Consider the following 18277-nt stretch of genomic DNA (forward strand, 5'->3'; position numbering starts at 1 on the left):
GAAAGAAACTGAGTTCAACTGGAGTAAGGAGTGTCAGAGGGAGTTTGAAGATGTGAGGAGGGCACTGGCAGAAGCCCCCAGCTTGAAGTCCTACATACCTAACCGGGCGACAGTGGTTACCACCGAGGCCAGCGCCAAAGGGCTGGGAGCAGTCCTCACGCAAATGGGCAAAGACGGTGAGGAAACGATTGCGTTCGCCTCTAGATCACTTCAGAAGTCTGAAAACAACTACTCGGTGATCGAAAAAGAGGCTCTGGCAGTCTCCTGGGCACTGGGTAAATTCAGAGACTTCCTGTGGGGCACACAGTTTACTCTGCGCACTGACCACAAGCCGAAGTCTTCAGCAAGAAGGGCCTGGATGCCATCTCCAGCAGGATCAGGCGGTGGGTGGTCAGTCTTCAAGAATACACCTTCTGCGTCGAGTATGTTCCGGGAGCACGTAACTTTGCAGCAGACTGTTTGTCAAGACTTGTAAATGAGGAGGAAACGAAAGAGGCTCATGACAGGACGGATGATGAAGCAGATGAACACCAGATGGAGAATGTCTGCGCTATCCAGAGAGCTTTAGGAGAAGAAACATGGAATAACGCTATGAAGGAGGATGGAATCTTGGAGGAGGTGTGCAAGAGAATAAAGGGCAAGTGGAAGCACGAAGACAAAAGGGAGGAGACTCTGCGGCCGTACTGGGTTGTCAAAGACGAGATGTCCATAGTCGATGAATGCCTGTTCAGGGGTACAAGACTAGTACCACCTGCATCAGTGAGAGAAAGCCTAGTTGAGATAGCCCATGAAGGCCACATGGGTATCACCAAGACGAAGCAAAGGCTGAGAGAGAGAGCTATTGGTGGCCAAACATGGACCTTGCAATTGAGAGGAAAATTAGGGACTGCATTCCGTGCAGAAACAGTGACAAAATCTTGAAGCAGATGACGCCGCCAATGGTATGCAGGCCGCCACTGTCAGGACCCTGGGAGGAATTGGCACTGGACATTGTGGGTCCATTGACAGGAGAAGTGCGCACGCCATACATTCTGGTGCTCATGGACATGTATTCCAGGTGGCCGGAGGTGAGACTAGTGAGCGAAGTCACGACGAAGGTTGTCATCGAGTTCATGCAAGAATTATTTGTCAGAGAAGGGCTACCCTGCAGCTTACTTACAGACAATGGGGTGCAATTGTGTTCCAGAGAGATGGAAGACTTCCTGGAGGGGAGAGGTATCACTCACAAACGGTGTGCTCTGTATCACCCCGAGACCAACGGCATGATCGAGCGTTTCAATAAAACCCTAAAGGAAAGCATCCAACTAGCGAAAGCCAGTGGAATAAGCTGGAAGGAAGAAATATGGAGACGAGTGGAAGCATACAGGTTCACCCCACCCCAAACGACGGGAGTCACCCTCTTCGAGTTGCTCCGGGCAAGAGTACCCAACACCAAACTGTCCCGAGGATGGATGGGGTGGCACAAAGGATGGTCGGATCACTCAAAGGAAGCGAAAAGCCAAGAAAAACAAAAGGGTGTCATGATAGAAAGGAAAGAAAGGTACGACAGGCTCAAATCAACACGAGAGGCCGAGTTCAAAGTTGGAGATGCCATCAAGATCAGGACACCTACTGGTAGAGCAAGTTGGTCAGGTTACAGCAGTCCCACCAAGATCACTAAACTGTTTAAGAATGCTGTGAAGACTCAAGAGGGGACAATCTGGAACCTGGGAAGAGTATTGAGGTTTCACCCACCCGGGCATGACTCTGATAGTGAAGGAGAGGGAAAAAGTGATGTGGGAGGGAGCAATCGTGCAAACACTAGAAAGCCGTTGTCGGTCTCCCACCCAGAGGGTAGGTCTAGCAGGAGAGTGACCAGGCCCCCAAGACATTTGGATCAATATGTTATGATGTAACTTTCTGCTTGATATTGTTCTTCTGTTCATTCTTCTGTTTCATTCCGCAGGGGAGGGGGATGTGTGGTATCTTCCATCCTTTGTTCCCCCCGGCGGCTCCGCATGTAATGGAGCTGCTCGCGGTGACATCACATAGAATGTCACCGCGACCAGCGTTCCAAGGCGAGCGCCGGGGACGACTGTGCGAGTTGACTGAGGAGTAAGGCTGTGGCTGAGGTCGTCAGGTTGACACCCATCTCAATAAATTAACCTGAGGTCACTTTCACTGGCGTCTGGATCCTTTCATTGACCGATATCACACATAGTCTCCATTGAAATGCAGTTTAGTGGAAGCCTGTTTTTGAGAGTCCCAAAAAGGGGTACTTATAAAGGGTGTTTGAAGATTTTAGTCCCCATATAAATCATTTGTTGGTGGAACCATATTACATTTAGGAATTGTTATGTACCGTGATTTGATTTTTACCATTTGTAAATAGCTGATCTGCTGGGATTCGATGAATCACGTTTGAGAGAAAAGTTTTCTTGCAAGATTTCCTAATAGAAGTTATAGAAGGTGCTCAAGACACTAAAATAAAAGCGAATTATCTTTAAATAAAATTCATCTTCCATAGCCATGTGAGAATAAAGTCTTACATAAGTAAAATATGTACTTGCATTAATTAGCCTGTCAGTTGATTCCCCAGTATTCTACGGCAGCTTTCCACAGTGTTCTAATGAATAACTAGAGCTCGAACATTTGTATTTATGGCAAAGGTGTGGCACACCTGAAGACATCGATGATTGATGTAACCAAAGCTATAAAACTTAAAACATTTCCTTTAGAAATGAACAAACGAGGGTTTGCATTATGATAAAAATTATAGTTACTGCTGTAAAAAGCAAAATTAGGAATCATTTTGTATGTTTTCTCAAATATCTTCCTCATCTGTTTAAGTAAAACGTTCTGACATGCAAGCTAAAACATGTACTTCAATACCACCCTGCCAGTTACTCCCTAGTGATCAACTACAGCTTTTCAAGTTTTCTAATGTGCAACTAGAGTGCTGAAATTCTGTTTACATGACAAATATGTGGTACACCATATTGATGGCATCAAAGCTGTCAAACTTCAAGCATTTCCTAAAGATGATACTATAGTAAATTAAGAAATGAGGGAGCTTGATTACCATAAAATCGGCCATAAAATGGCTGCTTGAGGAAAAAGGAGCCCATAAATAGCCCCAATATAGTCCAGTGATTGAAGTGTGCAAAATGCTCAAGTAACTTGTGCAACTAATTAAGTGATCAATTGGATACAAAAAAATAAAAACAGCAACAAGTTTAAAAACCCGTTGTCGCTATTAGAGAACTCAGAAAATGTGTCCCCATTTAGCTTTCTAGAGCACTAACCATAATTTCTATGAAAAAATAGTAATTTTGTTAATTTCTAAAGGAAATGCTTTAGGTTTTACAGGAGAGTAGGGTGGAGCAAAGGGATGCAAATGGAGGAGAGGGGGTGAAGGACTTGGGTAGCAAGCTGATCAGAGGACAGACCGGCATGGGCAGCACTATAGGCCAGGGTGGGCAAGCGAAAGGTACAAGAGTTCACACACACAGACAATGGAAGGAAGGCTGAAGGGGCTGGGGAACGCAGACTGAGATCAGAAGGCTGGCAGAAGAAAGGCAGAGGCACCAAGCTAAACAAGGAGGGCCGGAGTTGTAGGCAGGAGTATACAGATTGAGAACAGAGAGCAAGCAAGAGGGAAGCAGGGGCTACAGCAGCAAGCTGACCGGGGGGCAAGCTGCTGTGGATAGCCACCAGCGGAGGGTGGGGACTGTGCCAACCCTTGGCTGCGCATGGCCGAAGGCTGTGTGCTGAGGAGGTGTTGGCTGGATATTTTCAAAAAAATCCTTTATAAAAATTGGAAGGGTGATGTGCATGCCACCCTCCCCATAGCCGGGGACCGCGGACCCCATTCTCCGGGGTCAGCTCAATGAGTGTCCCAGGAGCCCACCCCCGGGACAAAGTTGTCCTGCCTTCAGGAGCACGGGCAAGCAAGACATGTCTGATCCCACCATTCGCAAGCTTTAAAAAGGCACCTGCTGGGTATGAGCAGATGGTCTTGTGTGCAGGGAAACTGATTGCTCCCAGCTAGCGGCAGCAGTGAGAAATACCTGCTACTGCTGGGCAGGAGCAATGCCAGCTCTCGATGCACCTAGGATAAGTGAATGCGGGGAGCCGGCGGCCCCAAGGAATTAAACCCCCCCCCCCCCCCCAGTCCTCCACAGTGTGCACAATGTGCACCCCAGATGGGTAATATGTCACCCACTAATGGCGGTCCCAGGCATGTAAAGGCTTGGGGAGGGGGGGATGAGTGCCTCCCCCCCCCCTTATAAAAAAAAGGCAGATCCCAGTAGATGGGGGTGGGGGGGGGGGGGGTCTTTGGGCCAGGAAAGGCTCGGTTAGGGAGGCTGCTCATTTTATATTACTTGTTCCTTGAAGGAGTGCCCCATAATTCTCTGGGATGGCTTGTTTATATTTGTTTGAGCTTGGTGCTGCCCCTAGAATAGGGTGGGTCACCACCAAACCTTTTTATTTTGGTAGCTTCAGGGAGGTCTCCTGGGTCATTAAATTCATGACACCAGGAGAACTTTTTCCAGCATCCTTGCTGGACCTCTATGCTTTTCAGCTGTAGTAAGGCCCTCTTGCATTTTCTGGTCTGAACAATGTTAAGTTTATATTAAAAACAAAGTTTAACTATTTAGTTTAGCATTTTTCACCCACAAAATGTAATAATAAAAACCGTTAAGGCTCACACACTTAATTTTTTTCATTAAAACTGTATTAAACATTTTTATAATCTGTATTAATAAACGTATTGTGTAAATGACTACAATATGCATTAGATTAAATATATTAGTGATGTGTGGAGAAAAATGATAGATCTGCCTTGTATATATTGATATGCTCACCCCTTGAAAAATTCTAGAGGCTCAATTTTTATATTTTAGCGTTGTGACTTTTTGACAGTCAGTGACTGCCTGAGTGCAGCCAGGACCTGCTAGACCAACCGCATGCTGCGCTTGCCAAAAGGCTGTGTATGGTGTGGGGTTGGCGGCTCACAGGCCAGGCCCTGTAACCAACTCCATGCCATGCATGGCCAGGGTTGTCTGCCAACGAGGGATTAGACGCAGGGCCTAGCTGCAGGCAAGGCACTATTGCCAGACCGTGTCATCCACGAAGAAAGGGAGTGTGCGGCAGAGATGGACTTTTGTATGATAATAAAATATTACTTTACGTTAAAAAAAAAAACTAGAAATTCACTGGAAAGAAACAAAGGATAAAGTGATGTAGTTAGGTGAAAATATCAGACAACACGTTTTACCTTTGAAATTGGCGTAGATGTGGTGGCTAAATTATCCAAAGGGTCGCTGACATTAGCAATCACCCTCCTCTCCATTACACGATGAGCTAGCCAGTAGGAGTTTGCCAGTCTTATTCCAGATGTCATATAGACAGTGCTGTGAGGAAACCCACTGTCTGGCTTTTGCTAATAACATTTCTTTTAAGGGCTACCTGACCTCTTCCAATTATTTAAAGGCACAACATCACACGCCTCCCGACCATATCTCAATTTCAGTCCAGAGAGAGTAGTGCCCAGGTCACGATCTTAGTCTATATGGTGGCCAGCTGTATAGGAGAGATGTACATGAATGGTTGTATTTAGAGCTTCTCATAGTGTAACTGCAGAGGGGGTGGAAGCCACATTGAAAGCTAAAAAGTCCTCAATATCCTTGTGGATGGAATCCGCTAAATGGCTTGCTTCCTCTGGGGGAACCCCGCGATGATCACCTTCCCTGGGGAGTAATTTGACAGGCACCTGAGAAGAATGTTGTATAGTACCTCCCCTAGCAGATCAGCCGCTTGGATGAAAAAGTAACCTAACCTTACCTGGAGTGTGACCCATGGGTGCCAGAGTAGAATGTATAATTCCTAGTGTGTGATTGGTGCAGTTTCCATACATCAGACAACCACTCGCTAGAGGCCCAGCTCTGTAAGGGAGCTTTACAGCCACTATTATCCAGTATTGGGGTATCTTTTATAGATTCACATGCTTGAATCATTCCCCATCATCGAAGTGGGAGTCCCACGGTAATATACATAAAGCAGTAAGTACACATTTCCATAGGCTATCATGAAGGCAACCATTTTATAGCCTATCTACCTCCTTTTCAAAAAAAGGGCCAAACTAAGTACAACCAATCAGTAACCCGCACCCTCTAGACCCTTCCCAAGAGAGGCGGAATCCTTCCGATTTGGACCACATGTAGTGTGTGAAGGGAGTCTCCCTGAGCTCTACTCAGTGTCTTCAACTATTACTTCTTTTTGGATCATCCTAGATTATATTTCATGTTTTATTTCTCTGACCCTGGCACTAATATGTCGGTAATATGTCAGAGTGGCAGAATACAAGGTAATAGACTATGAAATATGTCTAACCTTTTCCTCAAAAATGTTCCCGTTCAGGGAGATGAATCTATTATTGGGACAACAGAAACTTAAATCTGTCAATCCTGATGAGGACAGTGAGGATTCCTTCACCTCATAGGAGAGGTCAAAGGGAGAGGTCACGCCAAGGGTCTCCAGAGGGCGCGCAGGAAAGCCATGAAAAAGACTTACCATGAGTCTTGATAAGCCACTTTTCAGAGAGAGACAATTTGGGGAAAAAACTTTCTCAGAGGCAGATCCTACAACTCTCTATTCAGCCCTAACACTACATCAGGGAAATCCTCATAACCTGACAATGAGGAGACTATGAAAAAACTCCATGCCTACTATTACTGCCTCACCAATAATGGCTTCCTCTATGATGGCATAGTCTATGATGGTCATCTACGATGGCCTCTACGACGGTCTTCTATAATTGCCTCATCTAGGACTGTCTCGTCTACGTCTGTCGTCTGATGGTCGTCCATGGCAGCTGTCTACAACTGCCTCATCTGCTATGGTAGTCTACGACTGCCTCATCTGCGAAGGTATTCTACGACTGCCTCATCTGCGAAGGTAGTCTACGACTGCCTCATCTGCGAAGGTAGTCTACGACTGCCTCATCTGCGATGGTAGTCTACGACTGCCTCATCTGCGATGGTAGTCTACGACTGCCTCATCTGCGATGGTAGTCTACGACTGCCTCATCTGCGATGGTAGTCTACGACTGCCTCATCTGCGATGGTAGTCTACGACTGCCTCATCTGCGATGGTAGTCTACGACTGCCTCATCTGCGATGGTAGTCTACGACTGCCTCATCTGCGATGGTAGTCTACGACTGCCTCGTCTGAGATGGTCTACGACTGCCTCACCTGCGATGGTAGTCTACGACTGCCTCATCTGCGATGGTAGTCTACGACTGCCTCATCTGCGATGGTCGTCTACGGCGGCCTCACCTGCGATGGTCGGCTACGGCGGCCTCACCTGCGATGGTCGGCTACGGCGGCCTCACCTGCGATGGTCGGCTACGGCGGCCTCACCTGCGATGGTCGGCTACGGCGGCCTCACCTGCGATGGTCGGCTACGGCGGCCTCACCTGCGATGGTCGGCAACGGCGGCCTCACCTGCGATGGTAGTCTACGAATGCCTCATCTGGGATGGTAGTCTACGACTGCCTCGATGGTAGTCTACGACGGCCTCGTCTCCGATGGTCGTCTACGGCGGCCTCATCTCCGATGGTCGTCTACGGCGGCCTCATCTCCGATGGTCGTCTACGGCGGCCTCATCTCCGATGGTCGTCTACGGCGGCCTCCTCTCCGATTGTCATTGACTACAGTTTATCTATGATGGTCGTCGACGACTGCCTCGTCTATGACTGTAGTCTACGACGGCCTCGTCTATGCGGCCTCGTCTATGACTGTAGTCTACGACGGCCTCGTCTATGCGGCCTCGTCTATGACTGTAGTCTACGACGGCCTCGTCTATGACTGTAGTCTACGACGGCCTCGTCTATGACTGTAGTCTACGACGGCCTCGTCTATGCGGCCTCGTCTATGACTGTAGTCTACGACGGCCTCGTCTATGACTGTAGTCTACGACGGCCTCGTCTATGACTGTAGTCTACGAGGGCCTCGTCTATGACTGTAGTCTACGAGGGCCTCGTCTATGACTGTAGTCTACGAGGGCCTCGTCTATGACTGTAGTCTACGACGGCCTCGTCTATGACTGTAGTCTAAGACGGCCTCGTCTATGACTGTAGTCTACGACGGCCTCGTCTACAACTGCTGTCTGTGACCGCCTCTTCTACGACGGTCGCCTCTTCTACGACGGTCGCCTCTGACGGTTGTTTATGACGGTAAACTATGACGACTGCCTCATCTGCGATAACCTCCCCTACGATCACCATGTCTACGACGGCCTAGTCTACGATGACGTCTGCTATGGTCTCATCTATGACTGCATCCTGTACAGACAACCACTTTCTAGAGGCCCAGCTCCGTAAGGGAATTTTCCAGCCACTATTACTCAGAATCTGAACATTGAGGTCTGGATCCATTATGGAACTGATTCTCCTCTGAGAATCAGTTTGTCCACTGGCAACGTTTGGATCAAATCAGAAAGGGTGTCAGTATATCCTCATCCAATGCCTCTGGCACATAAGCACTCCCAAAGGACCAGGAGACACCCTGCAAAAAAAAGTTACTCCCACAAACCAGCCCAGCGGATCAGTGAGTACTCCAGTGACAGTATAGGGAAAGGTGCAGTGAATCATGATAGCAACTCCCATGGATCCTGGAGTATATCCACATGATGTACCCTGGAATAGCCGTACCTACTCAGACTCACATCTAGAACCCAGCAGTGGGTTTCCTACAGTAGACTGAGCTGGGGACCAATTTTCTTGAGGTACTGTAATGTTGCCCCTCTCCACCTTTTATTCAGGCCATTTACATTCCAAGATATAATATTAAACTCCGCTAGTGCCCTATATGGGCTGACAATTCTGCTGTGAAAATGTGTGTGCAACATTGGAGTATCTGACCAAGTACTGTCTTTTAGCTAACTAGAACAACAACTCAGTCCTACCAACAACCCCCAACCCACACTTCCCAGACTGAAGCATCTATCCAACTCTGTGATCTCCAGCTTGTCCATGGCATATCAGTTCTGTTCCTATTGAAATTAACCAAGTAGTACCAGCAACAAAATAACTGTCAATATCCCCTAATGTCTAATCACTCTAGGGCAGGGAGAGTGCCCTCCTAGTAGCCTTAACCTGTCGTCCTGTCCCCATCTCTTCCTCGACCCTGGTCTCCTCATCTTCACTGGAGTCTGTAGAGACAGGCTCCATACCACCAACCGCCCTCTGCCATCTCCGCCACAGGCTCTTGGGCCAGGGATGTTGTAGTATTTTTTACTTTGCCATCTAATGAACATCTCTGTCCCCAGTTCTGGTCTTTCAGAGGAGTTCTGGGATACCGACTCGCTCCTCTACCCAGTGCAAGGTGCTCTCCGGGGAGTCGAATAAATTTGCTTTCCCTTCATAAATAGCTTTCAACTTTGCAGGGTAGAGTAACATGTATTGGAGATCCATGGCTCTTAAATATTGTTTCACCTCCTGAAAGGACCTGCTTTGCTGCTACACCTTGATTGTATAGGCAGGGAAATTTAAGTTTAGAGTTGCATACTCCCCAGTCGGGGTGCGCCTGGCTGACATTACTTTTGCTCTCCTCTCTACTGCCTGGTGGTACAGTGCGACAACTTGCCGCCCACATACAGCCTGTGAATATGTGCAAGTCTTTCTTGGGATAGCCAAGGGAGGCAAACGTGAGAGGCCTGCGATCTAGTGTCCCACAGTGGCAGACCCATCCAGGCTTACAAATCTTTCCTGTAACCAGTGCTCCCAGGCTCAACGCAGCTGGCCCCCTGCCAAATGCCAGCTGTAGCGACAACAGCCCTGGAAGGCTTCTTGCTCTTCCCTCCAGTTCCAGCTGTTGGAGACCGCCAACCAACATCCACCGTTGGGGCCTCTAGTGTCTTCTACCCCCAACTGCATCCGGACTGCTGGGCAACCACAAATCCAGCTCTCCTCCTCCACCTGTCCCCGGTGTAGTCCAGCGGTCAGTGGGCTGTGCACTTTGGGCCCAGCCTCTGCCAGCAGAGTAAAGCCTTGTCTGCTTGTAATCTTTTGACAGCCTTTAGAGGGGACTTAGTCTTCACAGAGCCTAGAGGACACTGGGCGGCCAGCAGGGAACCTTCTGTGCCCATCCTGAAGGCTAGTATGCAGGATTTTCTTCATCTTAAGTGCGGCCGGCTGGAGGCGCTCTAGATTGCGGCCACCATCTTGATCACAACCCTGGAAGTTCTTTTAATCAATTTTCTGACATCCTGACAATGTCTCGAAGTTCTAATCTGAACAGTTTGGCAGTTAACTCCTTCTACCATGTCCACGTTTGGTAAATGTACGTTTCATATTAGTCGTTCACCTAGGGGGGCATAATATATGTGAAACCTTTCTCCTCTGTCTTTCAGAAAGACTAGGAATAGTCGCTGCAGTCTACATAAGCTTTTGTCGTGTCCATTCTGCGGAGCAACATTTTGTTAAATTCTATATTTTGCATATAAATTATTTCCTTGCTGTATAAATGAGTCTACAATCTGTTTGTTAAACATGCTGTGGTTTGTACTTAATTTGTATTAAAGTGCAAAGGTTTAATTAGGAGCCTCCTGAATGCTGAGGTTGCACAATATATGCCAAGGTTCCTACTTTTGATTCCACATCATGCTTCTTTGATCCACCATCCTACACTTCATGTCCTTTTACCTCATACAAGCTTTTTTTCCTCATTTATCCATTTGTCACTGTTATCCTATTGGTCTGTTTCTCCTTACTTCCTTTTCGGTCTTCCATTCTCCTGCTTGGTGTTAGTCACGTGAAAAATAGGGTTCAGTCCCAAAAAATAAATGTCATGACCCAATACCTACAAGCACAAATTTGTTTTTTCTCTGTTCATAGTAGTACACATGCACATAACTTTAGGAAACAAATACATGAAGCTATTTCACTTGATAACTGAACACTTGCACATTAAATAAAAACACTGTAAAGAAAATGTGGTACAAAGTATTGGAGTTAAAGTATTTCTCCTATGCACAATGGACATGAGCGGAAGGGAGTTTATTATTTTTTTCATTGCACTGCCTGTTCATTTAGATCCATTAGCTCATGCCTCAGAATTTTAGTAATACTTTCCACGAAGTTAATCTAGATACCTTCCATTTTAGTGTGTGATAGCAGTCTAGTAATTGTTTCTTTGATTTTTTTTCTGCTAAAATGTGTTCTTTCATTTCAAGGCTTACATCAAAATCTATCAAGGAGAGGAGCTGCCACACCCAAAGTCCATGCTGCAGGTATTGTATTTTTTGTTTTATTTAGAGATTGAGCCAATTACCCGATGCAGGTGGATAGGTGCAGCGCCAAATCCAACTATCAGAGGTGGATCTACCTTCCTCTGGGGTCTTCTAAAATCTCTGCCAGTGTTGCCTGTGTTCAGTGTAGATAGGCCAGTAAGCCTAAAAAATATGCTAGCCACTGCATAAAAATCACGCCCTTTAGTGAGAGGCAACGGCTTCTGTTTCCCCCACTTGGGACTTTACAAAATCTGTTTTGTTACTACTGTGCATCGCGAAAAGCAGATAATGGAGAGGAAGAGAGCAAAGTTCTTTAAATCGGTAACAATCCCATGAGTTTCTTCCTCCAATCCATCATGCAATAGTACTGTTTAAACTTCAACCTTTACAGGAGATGGCCTCTATTAAGGCCATTGGTTCTCCTGTGAACACAGAGCGTGAGCCTTCTCAAAGGAATCCTCTCTACCCTTGTATTTGACCAGAATTCATTAACTCCACCTCCTCTGTCACAGTTTTTAATATTTTGACAATTGTTTAGATCCCTTGGGTATGTAGCGGTCAATCCTGGATAATCAAATTGGCAAAACTTGAAATTGGGGCAGGCCATAGAGAAAGAAGAGGAACTTAAAGTTGGTACCAACCCAGAAGGACCACTGTGGCAGTAAACCCTGACATGGGACAGAAACACTCATTTAGACTTATAAGCATATGAGACATAAAAACAATAAAGACCAGTGTTTCAGAAACTCTGCAGGTTTTTTTTTCTTTTTTAACAATTCGGAAGATTTTGGAACCCCAGAGGAAAATATAATGGGTCTCTTACATAACACTCATGCGGTATAGTTTTTGTTCTTGCATTCTGGACTTGTAGCCCTATGTTTATAATGGTAAACATCAAACGTCAAGCCCCAGAAAGTAAATTATAAAACTTATGATTTGAAGGGAAAACACTGTAGATGAATACTCGTGGAATTATAAATGGAATTATTTGAATGTACTAACAGAAATTTTCAAGCCCTTTTCCAGACTTGACATAGAATTAAAATTGTGCCGCCATTTGTTGAAAGTTTGTTGATGAAAATACTGAAAAATATTTTATGAAATAACCCCTATACTTCCACTATATGTTGATTAGAGGTTGGGAGGGGTGGGGTGCGGAACATCGGAGGAGGGGGCCTCAGGGGGAGTTTGGGGTGGGGTGAATGGGGTTGGGGGCAGGGGGGTTGGGAGGGGCTGGTGGGGTGGTTTGTAGCATGACCGGGATGTCTGGTCATCGTAAATTGTTGTCCCCTCCCTTGCTTAATTGTATCCGTTCCCACAAATAAATGAACTCCATCATTGTTAGCTTAGGAGAAGATTGTTCTGGAACTGTAGGCCCTTGGTGAGATGTCTAAAGATCTACTCTACAATCAAAATTGTCTGAAACCCTTTAGGATATCTTCACCAAACTTAATTGGTGGTTTCCACAGCACCATCATCGGCAATAGACCTACTCTTGAAGCCCTGAAAACCTAGAGGCTGCCATTAAGCGGTGGCTGCTACTGGAACCATCAAAGCTGTGACTCCTGCTTTGGTGAGGATTAACAAACATCTGAAGTAATATAACGCAGATGAGTGCTGAATATTGCTTAAAATGGTTGTTCTCTGAAGTTTGTTTCAACTCCTTTAGCCACTCTTCTAAAACAAGTCCTCCGTGCCATTGAGATTTACCTGTGCAGAAGGTAAGCATGCTTCAAATCAGAAAAGGAGTGACAATGTCTCCTAACCTCTAAAAGAAATGTATTGCTGTTACTTTATGGTTCAAAGTAAGGATCCCAGTCAACATTAAAGATCTGGAGTTTATCCGAAAAAGTGAACAAATGGGTAAAGATAAACATTTTGAATGTTTGCCCTACATCAAATTTACTCTCAGGTGGACTGGATGTGTGCCATAGATTTTCGCAATACTTATTTGCACATAGCCAGTGTCTAGCAACACCTGAGGCTCTTCTCATTTCCAATAACCTTATCTGATTGAGACTCGCCGCAAATTCCCTTCACGTAGAATTATCCCCAGGCGTGAGACCGGATCCGAAAACTTTTTTGCCACAGCATGCCTGCGTGCCGGGGGTGGGGCGACTCCGGCCAGGCGTCGTCCACGCACGTGACGTCAGCGAGGTCATATAAGACCCGCCCTGGCGCGCCTACGTCAGTTTTTACTTTTCCACGTGCAACGCAGATCCGGTCCTTGCTATGGGTTCTATTTCGGGCCCTTTTTTCTCCATTCTTTTGGTGGAACAGTGTGCGAATGCCTTCGTGCTTCAAAATATGTACGTTTTGTGGGCGTCTTATGTCGACGACGGACCTGCACCTCGTTTGTATGTGGTGTTTGGGGGAGGATCACAGCACTACCTACTGCGAGGCTTGTCAACCGTTAAAGCCGAAGTCGCGGTGGAAGCGCCGCATGAACCTTCTTTTGGTGCATCTCTCCAGGTCGACGTCCTCCCCTCGGTCTGCTTCGGCAGACGGCTTCAGGTTCGGCTGTGGTCGTCGTCCTCACCCTTCTCCGATGTCACGTGAGCGTTGCTCCCTGGTGGGTAAGTGTTGCAGTTTGTCCCCAGGGGCAGAATTCTGGCCTACCGGGGGCGTGGACTCTCCGCGGGGGATGCCGCCCGCGTGTCGACCTATCCACCGTTCCCCGGTGTTGGGGCGTTGAGTCCAAATGGAGACATACGCGGTGGCTTTGCAGGCCTCGCTGGCGTCTCCCCCTCCTTTCCCTTCTGGGGCGTCGGAGGACCTCTTGACTTGCGCAGGGCCCTTTGCAGCACCGACTGGTTCGAATCCAGGTTTGGAGGGTGTGGCTCTGTTGGGGTGCGGCTCCACTGGGGCACCTCCTTCAGGCCACAGCATCCCTGCCTCGCCGCAAACTCCTGTGGGAGTGCCTGTGGGGTCGTGGGAGGCCCCCGGGGCTCGGGTCGCATCCCTGAGCCCCTCTCGGTCCCTTGACAGGGTGGTCCTGTCTAGGACCTAGGTGACGCTTCTACGGCGCCGGCAGCAGCTGGACCGTGCAGAGCCACAGGGTTCGGTGAACCCTCCTCGCCCACGCTCCGGGTCGAGGCCAGGTAAGGACCCCTCTACCCTCTTCAGGCCCCTCTCGTCCTCCCCCGCAGGCAGCTGCCTCGACGGGGGGGGCGAGTCAGAGGTGGAATCGTCCCTGGCACCACCTTATGGGTTGTCGAGCAATCTACGCCTCATTCTGGGCCCCGATTGAGGGAGTGCTTCGTGTCACTCCCTAGGACCATCTTGTTCCCCCACGCGGATGGCTACCTCAGTGGGGGTCGGGTCGGCTCTGTTCCGGGGCCGGTCCGGCTCCAGCACCGCTCCCCGGTGCGGGGTGCCTGGGAGGAACCTGGTCCGGCGACACCGGAGGGTGCCGACACTCTGCCTCCGGTGGCGGACTCTACGGCTCCACGCAGTGGTCCTGCCGCGGATTGGTCTTTGGATGCTCCTTCTCCGGAGGCAGCCTGTATTTTGGTGTTGTCCTCCCCGGAGACGGGTCACTGTGTGGTGTCTTTTTCACCTGCGTTGAAAGGCGGCTGTCCACCCTTCCTGAGGCAGAGGTGTTCGTCGGAAGAGCGCAGGTCCCTCATTCGTCTGCCCCTTCTGACTTCCAGGTCTGGCCCTTGCCCGCCCTGCTTATCCTCTGGGATGGCCGCCTTGGTTTGCAGCCGTCGCCCACGGTGGAGCTGCATTTCCCTGCCGCGGAGGCCTACGGAGGTGGGTGCGGCTTTCGCTCACGCGGTGTCCACGGCTGTGGGCATCCTGTGTATGGGTGACCCAGTGGCTCACTTTCCGGCGAACCATCTACTGGAGATTCTCCACCAGGGCTCTGGTGAGCGGCAACTATTGCTTCCATTTGAAGGGGCTGTAGGAGAGTAGGGTCTGCAATCCTATGATCACCCAGATTTTTTGCTTTTGTTTCACTGGTTTACAACTTTCTCTGGCTGTGGGCCTGCCAATCAGACCCACAGCCTAGCTGTTCTCTCACTAAATTGACATGTGTACCTTAGGTGCATTACCCAATTGGAACTGGGCCACCTTATCAGACCCTGTAACTCAGGGCATAGGTGTACCCAGGGCCTACCAGGGGCTGAAGCATGTATTATGCCACCCCTGGATGGCCATCTAAATCTGACACAACTGGCTGCACGACAGCTGGGGCAAGGTGGTGTAATCACCCTTTGCTTTAGATATAGTACACCTATATCTAACCCTAAAAATGGACACACAGATTCCTATCAGTCACTCCTATGGCAGGCCTTGACAATCCTGAAGGCAGAGTGCTTGGAATCGTGTGAAATGGTGCTCTGGCATGAGCTGAGCCCGTTTGCAGCTTCCGGAACCTAGTCCTAATAGCTGTTCCATGATAACGCATACCATATACTCTTAAGTGCATTATAATCCGCGCGGTTAAATGCTATCTTTGGTATTGCTTTATCAAAACATGTCGAGTAAGGTGTCATACGAATTGGAATACTAACCCCTCGCCAATTCTGGCGACGGGGTTAGCATTCCACCCTTCTAGAGGGACACGACATGTATGTAACTGTGAACCCCGGTTAAAGTTAAACGAAGCCTCAGCTCCACAAAATGGATGCTGCCACCACAGACACGAGTCTGACCTCCTGCTGCTGGGAGTCCTTCCAGCAAGGAGAGCTTGGACAAAGGGTTTCCTGTCAGGGGCGGTGCTAGCACCATCCCAGACAGGGTTTTGTGTATCCTGGGTAGGCAGGGCTTTACAGAAAGGTGACTGCTGAGTGGCACCCCGGTGCTCACTACGCAACTGCCGGCTAGAACCAGTTCCAGGGGCACACCAGCCCCTGACCTGGGGAAAGTCCGGCATGGTAGAGGGGTGTAACCACCCCCCTTCCTGGTCCCACCCCTATGGCAGGACCTAGTCGCGTACCCACCCCTTTCTTTAGGATAAAGGCAGGAGCGGGGACCCTTCCAAATTAGATCATCTTTGAATCCTGAAACAACTTTCTACGAAAGGAACTCAAGACTTCTTCTCAAGATTTCTCCCTTGTGACTAAGGAGTAGTCACCCTGCATCCGCAGGCACCATCTAAGAACTCTGCGGTTTGCTGCACGTCCTTCCTCAGGAATCCGACCGACCAGCACGTTGAGACCCGGCTTCCCTGGCACCTCTGACCTCTACCTACCCCTACAGCTAAGCTGAGAACCGTAGGTGCGACGAGACCTCGAGGGACCGGCCATCGTCAGAACTGCACGACTCTAATCCAGCACGACCACCGAGGGATCCTCTGGTGAGTGCTTTGGGGTCCGAGAAGCCCCGACCCTGAGCAGCTCCAGCACCGAAGTCCAGCCTCCCAGCATCTCCACGATCTGCGTGGGGCCCTTCTGCTTTTTGCTGCTCACCGCGTTGTTTGGCTACTAGCCCGCTGGCTTGTGGCCGCCTTAACGACGCCCGACGACATCACTGCTGCTGGTCTGGTTGCTCCAGACTGGCCCTTGCTCCCTTCCAAAAGAGGAGCACCCCAGACCCTCCTGGTCCACTCCAGACGGCATTTTAGGTCCACCGCGTGGGCTTGAATTTGCCAAGACTTGTTGCCCCAATCCTGGGTCCAGCGACGTCGACAGCTTCATCCATCGTGGGACAGCTCGCACCTCCATCCTGGTCTCCGACAACGCCTCCTGGTCCGTGAGATCTGCAGAGCACAGCGTCGCCCACTCACCTAGTCGAGGTGACTACCATCCGGTGCCCTCCTGGTGCCACCTGACTACTGGCTAGTAGTCACGAACTTGGTCCCCTCTGCTTTCAGGTGTCATCCATCTTCGATCCAGGCTTGGATCAACTCGAACTATCTTCACTGGTCGCCTGCCAGCAACTTTTTTCTTCAGGCTCCTGGTTCGTCTACGAGGATTCCCGACGTCTTTTGAGACACATGCAGCTGCAGCCCCTGGGCTAGGTAAACTCGGCCTTTCGGTGCCTCAGCATAGCCTCACTATCCAAGGGTCAGGATCCACTGTTGTTTTCGATCTACCTTATCGGGTTCGCCCGAGAACACTAACTTTGTCTTTACTAGCTCCCATAGACTTTGTCCCGCATCCCGCGTGAGAGTGCACACTCTGCACCCGAGTCCCCTAGGCCTCCTACTAGTAATCTGAAGGTTCAGTAACGTAGTCCTAGCGATTCCAAAGCCTATTAGTACAGTACTTACCTGCTAGTAATTTCGCATTCCACTTCCATAGTATATGGTTTTTGTGCCCCTCGGGCATTTGTGTAAATTGTGCAACTTGAAGTATTTTCATAAGAGTTTTGTTGTGTGCTTAGTACCCTGTCCTCATAAAGAGTACAGGGCTGTTGTGATTCTAATAAATACACTGTTTATTTTCATAACACTTGTGTGGTGTCCTTTCACTTGGTGTTCAAGGGGTATATGTGATGGTATAACAGCTGGCTTAACACGCCCTCTAGAGTTTAGCCCGAAGACTGCTCGTATCCACGCTTCTAGGATAGCTGGTCTAAGGTTGACTTACAACCAATCACCATAAGGGTTGCTTGGACTGATATATAATGTTCACTATTCTAGTGAGCACTTTGTATCAGGCCAACTTCTCACAGGGGCGGATCTAGCTCGCGACCAAGATGGCTGCTTGAGCCGATAGCTCAGATAGACTGCCACATTTCCGACTAATTATCCTGCTGCTGTGCCACTTCTCTCCCCCCTACAGTGTCCCATAATACTGGAGGCACCAGAGAACTGATCGCACAAGGGCCGACTCTCCTACCTGCTCACTCGGCGGAGATACGGTTCCCTCGATGCTGCGGTGGACTCGCCCCGAGTTGTTGGCGGGCTGAGCCTTGAATCCCTCCTTCTTCCCTCCGGCTCGGGGGGCGAAGTTTGGCTCCCACAGCGACCCGGCTGTGGATTCTGCCGGGCTGTGGACTGGCCCGACTGCTGGAGAGGGAACTGGTTGCCCCCTTCTGTGATCGCTGCCC

At 49.0% G+C, this 18277-nt stretch overlaps 1 protein-coding gene across 2 annotated transcripts in view; it reads left to right on the forward strand.

Annotated features, from left to right (window-relative positions):
• The window catches only part of ATL2 (atlastin GTPase 2), an 837115-nt gene that overhangs the window by 720808 nt on the left and 98030 nt on the right, over nt 1–18277 (forward strand). For both annotated transcript variants that reach the window (XM_086927189.1, XM_086927190.1), the window contains exon 10: nt 11219–11275. In XM_086927189.1, the coding sequence (XP_086783315.1) occupies nt 11219–11275 (57 nt within the window). The remainder of the gene's footprint in view (nt 1–11218; nt 11276–18277) is intronic.

The sequence above is a fragment of the Lissotriton vulgaris genome, chromosome 6 (genome assembly GCF_964263255.1).
Source record: "Lissotriton vulgaris chromosome 6, aLisVul1.2, whole genome shotgun sequence".
Classification (NCBI taxonomy): Eukaryota; Metazoa; Chordata; class Amphibia; order Caudata; family Salamandridae; genus Lissotriton; species Lissotriton vulgaris.